This window comes from Salvelinus sp. IW2-2015, unplaced genomic scaffold, assembly GCF_002910315.2.
Source record: "Salvelinus sp. IW2-2015 unplaced genomic scaffold, ASM291031v2 Un_scaffold3081, whole genome shotgun sequence".
NCBI lineage: Eukaryota > Metazoa > Chordata > Actinopteri > Salmoniformes > Salmonidae > Salvelinus > Salvelinus sp. IW2-2015.
The window spans coordinates 18104-24685 of NW_019944372.1; the positions used below are offsets into that span (position 1 = coordinate 18104).

Sequence of the window (6582 nt, forward strand, 5' to 3'; positions counted from 1 at the left end):
CCAGCAGACGACACACAGAACCTGGCGGGACAGGAACAACAACAATACAAATAACACAAACCACCACCTAGCTTTAACTTGACAACTACACAAGGAAACAACTGTTTGTTGATACATCGTGAGAATCAGCAAATCAGCGTCAAAGTAATATGTGTTGATATCTGAGAAACAGCACACGGTCAAAGTAATACTGTGTTGAATCTGAGAACCAGCATCGGGCAAAGTAATACTGTGTTGATATCTGAGAACAGCATCAGGTCAAAGTAATACTGTGTTGATATCTGAGAAACAGCATCAGGTCAAAGTAATACTGTGTGATATCTGAGACACGCTATCAGGTCAAAGTAATACTGTGTTTGATATCTGAGAACAGCATCAGGTCAAAGTAATACTGTGTTGATATGCTGAGAACAGCATCAGGTCAAAGTAATACTGTGTTGATATCTTGAGAACAGCATCAGGTCAAAGTAATACTGGGGTGATATCTGAGAACAGCATTCAGCGTCAAAGTAATACTTTGTGTTCGATATCTGAGAACAGCATCAGGTCAAAGTAATACTGTGTTGATACTCGAGACAGCATCAGGTCAAAGTAATACTGTGTTAGTATCTGAGAACAGCATCAGGCAAAGTAATACTGTGTGATATCTGAGAACAGCACAGGTCAAATAATACCTGTGTTGATATCTGAGAACAGCATCAGGTCAAAGTAATACTGTGTGATATCTGAGAAACAGCATCAGGTCAAAGTAATACTGTGTTGATATCTGAGAAACAGCATCAGCAAAGCATACTGTGTTGATATCTGAGAAACAGCATCAGGTCAAAGTAATACTGTGTTGATATCTGAGAAGCATCAGGTCAAAGTATACTGTGTTGATATCTGAGACAGCATCAGGTCACAAGTAATACTGTGTTTATATCTGAGCACAGCATCAGGTCAAAGTAATACTGTGTTGATATCTGAGATACAGGCATCAGGTCAAAGTAATACTGTGTTGATATCTGAGTAACAGCATCAGGTCAACTCCCCCTCCTCTTCTCCCCTCCACTCCTTTTTTCTCCTTCTCCCCTCCACTCCTCCCCTTCTCCTCTTATCCTCTCCTCTTCACCCCTCCACTCCTCCACTCCTCCCCTCCTCTTCTCCTCTTCTCCTCTCCAGCCAGTGGAGGTGTGTGTACCGTACCACCGGTCCAGGAGAGGGGAGGTGGTAGTGAGGAGGTTTGATGGACATCAGTGGAGTACACTATCCACTGAGACCAGAAGGGGCAGTATAGGACACAGCAGCCACCCCGGAGGACGACCTGCCAGGGTAGTGTACAGAACACAACACTGCTTTATAATATGGCATGCAAGGAAACGTGATCAACCTCCTTGGCTCAGTCCCGAATTGACCCCCTAGACCCTACGTCCTGTTCACTTCTGGAGAGCTGAGATTTGAAGAGATAGATCTGTATTTGATTGTTGCTGTCTGATGTGCCGGGTTGAGGGTTTAGCTATATTGCTTATACCAAACAAACCCTGTCCGATCTCCAGAAGTTCACACGGTGTGAGGTTGAGGTTCTGATTTGAACAGCAGACAAATATCTCCCTTGTCTGTCTGTCTGTCTGTCTGTCTGTCTGTCTGTCTGTCTGTCTGTCTGTCTGTCTGTCTGTCTCTCTGTCTGTCTGTCTCTCTGTCTGTCTGTCTCTGTCTGTATAAGAATTTATTCTTAATTGACATTCCTATTTTAATTTAATTTAATTTTAAATAATAAGTTTGTCCCCTTAGCTGGCCTGCGTCTCAGTGAGACAGTTCTCCTGGTTTGTGGCAGTGGGTCGTCCAGTCAGGGACAGTTGCTCTGTGACACCAGAGGGGGCGCTGTTGGTGTCACGTACAGACGCAGGCATCAAACTTAGCTAATGTGTCCTATTTAGCTAGCTAATGTGTCTATTTAGCTAGCTAATGTGTCCTATTTGCTAGCTAATGTGTTATTTAGCTAGCTAATGTGTCCTATTTAGCTAGCTAATGTGTCCTATTTAGTAGCTATGTGTCCTATTTAGCTAGCTAATGTTGTCCTATTTAGCTAGCTAATGTGTCCTATTTAGCTAGCTAATGTGTCCTATTTAGCTAGCTAATGTGTCCTATTTAGCTAGCTAATGTGTTCTTATTTAGCTAGCTTATGTGTCCTATTTAGCTAGCTAATGTGTTCTATTTAGCTAGCTAATGTGTCTTATATAGCTAGCTAATGTGTCCTATTTAGCTAGCTTGCAGTTGCTTCTACACTTGTACTGCTTGCGGGTTTTAGGCTGGGTTTCTGTACAGCACTTTGTGACATCAGCTGATGTAAGAAGGGCTTTATAAATACATTTGATTGATTGATTGATTACTGTAAAGCTGTGTGTTCATGTAGTCTGGAATAACAGGACATTCCTATGTAAGCTGTGTGTTCATGTAGTCTGGAATAACAGGACATTCCTACTGTAAAGCTGTGTGTTCATGTAGTCTGGAATAACAGGAACTCACCAGGAGAAGTGAGTGATGTAGAAGATAGCGTAGAGCTGTGTGACGTAGAGGGACACCTGTGAGGTTATGTCTGTCAGGTGTGGGCGCTGGGGTCTCCATGAAGCAGGTGGAGACAGGACAGGTTACTGTATGACCTGGGACATCAACAACAACAAACAATGTTTAAATTAATAAAGGTAGAGCTGGGGTCTCCATGGAGACAGGACATGTCTACTGTATGACCTGGGACATCAACATGGTTAAATTAATAAAGGTAGAGCTGGGGTCTCCATGGAGACAGGACAGGTCTATGTATGACCTGAGACATCAACATGGTTAAATTAATAAAGGTAGAGCTGGGGTCTCCATGGAGACAGGACAGGTCTATGTATGACCTGGGCATCAACATGGTTAAATTAATAAAGGTAGAGCTGGGGTCTCCATGGAGACAGGACAGGTTTACTGTATGACCTGGGACATCAACATGGTTAAATTTATAAGGTAGAGCTGGGGTCTCCATGGAGACAGGACAGGTCTACTTGAAGTCATTTCTGAAATGGCTTAGACGGGTTGAAAGCCAAGTGGAATAATCATTTGCTAACCCTATCCAATCAGTCGGATCTGAAGTGGAGAGGAAAGGAATGAAAGCGTCGAGCAGTTTTCAAACAGACCCAGTAGACCTACCAGTTGAGTCAAGTCGCAGAGGCCTGCACCTGATTGGCTGGAGGAATTGGATGCTGGGGTCTTGAGAGAGACAGAGGAGGGGACTGACTTTGGCCTGAGGGTCTCCACACAACGTCTGGACCTCAGTGACAGACACCTGTAACACCTGTAGACACAAGGGGAGTGAGCAGGGAGTGGATCTACATACCCTGCTGAAAGATGAGCAGGAAGCACAGTAAACGTGTCCAAAATACAGAGGATACTAGCTAGGGTTGTTTTTCAAAAGTTTAAAAACGATGCTCTCTGGAAGAACTAGTGTCTGGTGAGTACGTCTGGACAGTGTCTGGTGAATACGTTGGACCAGTGTAGGTGAATACGTCTGACGTGTCTGGTGAATACTGGACTGTACTGTAGAGTGATGGTGAATACTGGACTGTACCTGTAGAGTAGATGGTTGAATACCGGACTGTACCTGTAGAGTGATGGTGAATACTGGACTTGTACCTGTAGAGTTGATGGTGAATACTGGACTGTACCTGTAGAGTGATGGTGAATACCGGACTGTACTGTAGAGTGTCTGGTGAATTATGGACTGTACTGTAGAGTGTCCTGGTGAATACTGGACTGTCCTGTAGAGTGATGGTGAATACTGGACTGTACCTGTAGAGTGATGGTGAATACTGGACTGTACCTGTAGAGTGGTCTGGTGAAGTACTGGACTGTACCTGTAGAGTGATGTGATACTGGACTGTACTGTAGAGTAATGGTGAATACTGGACTGTACCTGTAGAGTGATGGTGAATACCGGACTGTACCTGTAGAATGATGGTGAATACTGGACTGTACCTGTAGAGTGATGGTGAATACGGACTGTACCTGTAGAATGATGGTGAATACTGGACTGTACCTGTAGAGTGATGGTGAATACCGGACTGTACCTGTAGAGTGATGGTGAATACTGGACTGTACCTGTAGAGTGATGGTGATACCGGACTGTACCTGTAGAAATGATGGTGAATACTGGACTGTACTGTAGAGTGTGGTGCATACCGGACTGTACCTGTAGAATGATGGTGAATACTGGACTTGTACTGTAGAGTGATGGTGAATACCGGACTGTACCTGTAGAGTGATGGTGAATACTGGACTGTACCTGTAGAGTAATGGTGAATACTGGACTGTACGCTGTAGATAATGGTGAATACTGGACTGTACTGTAGAATGATGGTGAATACTGGACTGTACCTGTAGAATGATGGTGAATACTGGACTGTACCTGTAGAGTAATGGTGAATACTGGCACTGTACCTGTAGAGCAGGGGTGTCAAGTCAATGGACGGAGGGCCAATAAAACATTTAGCTACAAGCCGAGGGCCGGACTGTTCGAATGTTCATTGAAAAAGTTTAAATGACGCATATAGTCTAGTGAACCTAATTGAACTACTGAAAACCTAACAAATATATTCAATATGATCAGATAAATAAAGCAATATTTTCTTATGGCTCTGTCAGTAATCTTTAATTTTCAACAGACACAAAGACAAATTTTTTTATATAAAATCCCCATAACATGAACATTAAATGAAAGAAACCGGTATTCAAGGCACCATCAGTAGCCTATATTTTCTTATTTTAGCAAAAGTGGGCTAAATTTATTCAAAGAAAAAAACAATAATAGCAATTTTCTATCATCCCTCAACTGAAATATTTTAAAAATAATTGGATTGAAATACAATAAATAAAGTGCAAAAATCTATTAATCAAAAACAACACTTTGTTTAAGGAGAAGTAACATGCAGTGAAAACAAATATTAAACTTTAACTTTTAAACTTGAACTGAGTAAAAACTCTAAATATGTGATTGCAACAGTAATGTTCATTGTTTGAGGTTGAGGTGATACTTGGTGGTGTCCATCTTTTTCCACAAGTTTCATCAATGTTCGGGGTAAGCTCTGAGCTGAGGAATCCTCAGAATTGAGTGGAGGTGTTCAGCAGTAAGTCGACTTCTGTGTGATGTTTTGTTCAGGTTATCAAAGAAAAAAGTTGTTCACACAGGTATGTGCTGCCAAACATAGACAACGTTTGAGCAGCCTGGATGCGCAGCTGGGGCATTGTGTCGGGGAGGAAACGGGCGACTCCGCAGCACCACTGCGCATATTTTGCCCTCAGTGCATCATTTGCATTGGAGGTCAATCAACTCCATTTGGAGTTTAGGTGGTGAGCTTTCCACGTCAACGCAAATGGGTTACGAGCAGTTCAACCTGCTTTTTTGTGCTTCAATCAGCAATCGGCGTCGAAGTCAGCGGCAAGCATACCTATTTTATCAGCCAACTGTGCGCTCGGGAAACGCACTGGTAGAGAGCTTCTTTTCATGGTCTGGCAGCTGGGAAAGTGGCTCAAATTTTCTTTCCGCATCTGCGTCTCCCACAGAGTCAGTTTGGTTTTAAATGCCTTCACTGTACTGTACATATCAGAGATGACATGATCGACCCTGCAGCTTGCAAGTTCCATTGGCATTCAGATGACTCGTAATGTCAACAGAAAAGCCATTTCACACAGAAACATTTCGTCTCGGAGGTTGTTGTTGTGTCTTTCCCTTTGCTGTCCAAGAACAGAAAATCTCCTCAGAAGCTCGAAACATCTTTGAAGGCACCTTTCCCTGGCTTAGCCATCGCACCTCTGTGTGATTAAGGCAAATCACCATGCTCCGTTTCTAACTCCGTCGAAATGCTTGACTGGCGTGATTGCATTGGTGGGAAAATGTAGTATTGGTGCGTGTAAAGAAGATCTGCGGGCTGCCGGCTTGCCTGCGGTCTGCGGCCGGTTTCTAATAATAATCAAGAGCACATCCCCAGGGCCGTAAAAAAACCTTTCTCGGGGCCGGATGGTGGCCCGCGGCCCTTGACTCTGAACATATGTGCTGTAGAGTGATGGTGAATACTGGACTGTACCTGTAGAATGATTGTGAATACTGCTGTACCTGTAGAATGATGGTGAATACTGGACTGTCCGTAGAATGATGGTGAATAACTGGACTGTACTGTAGAGTAATGGTGAATAACTGGACTGTACCTGTAGAGATGATGGTGCATAACTGGACTGTACCTGTAGAGTGATGGTGAATACTGGACTGTACCTGTAAGAGTAATGGTGAATACTGGACTGTACCCTGTAGAGTATGGTGATACTGGACTGTACCTGTAGAGTAATGGTGAAATACCGACTTGTACTGTAGAGTGATGGTGAATACTGGACTGTACCTGTAGAGTTGATGGTGAAATACTGGACTGTACCTGTAGAGTGATGGTGAAATACGTATCTGTACCTGTAGAGTGATGGTGAATACCGGACTGTACTGTAGACGTAATGGTGAATACTGGACTGTACTGTAGAGTGATGGTGCGTGTCTGAACAGTGCAGTCCGGGGGGAAGGTC

At 43.5% G+C, this 6582-nt stretch overlaps 1 protein-coding gene across 1 annotated transcript in view; it reads left to right on the plus strand.

Moving 5' to 3' along the window:
- The window catches only part of pidd1 (p53-induced death domain protein 1), a 27970-nt gene that overhangs the window by 2844 nt on the left and 18544 nt on the right, over nucleotides 1–6582 (plus strand). Inside the window, 4 exon segments of the mRNA XM_070440863.1 lie at nucleotides 892–904; nucleotides 1016–1311; nucleotides 1771–1897; nucleotides 5174–5202. Coding sequence (XP_070296964.1) covers nucleotides 892–904; nucleotides 1016–1311; nucleotides 1771–1897; nucleotides 5174–5202 — 465 coding nt within the window.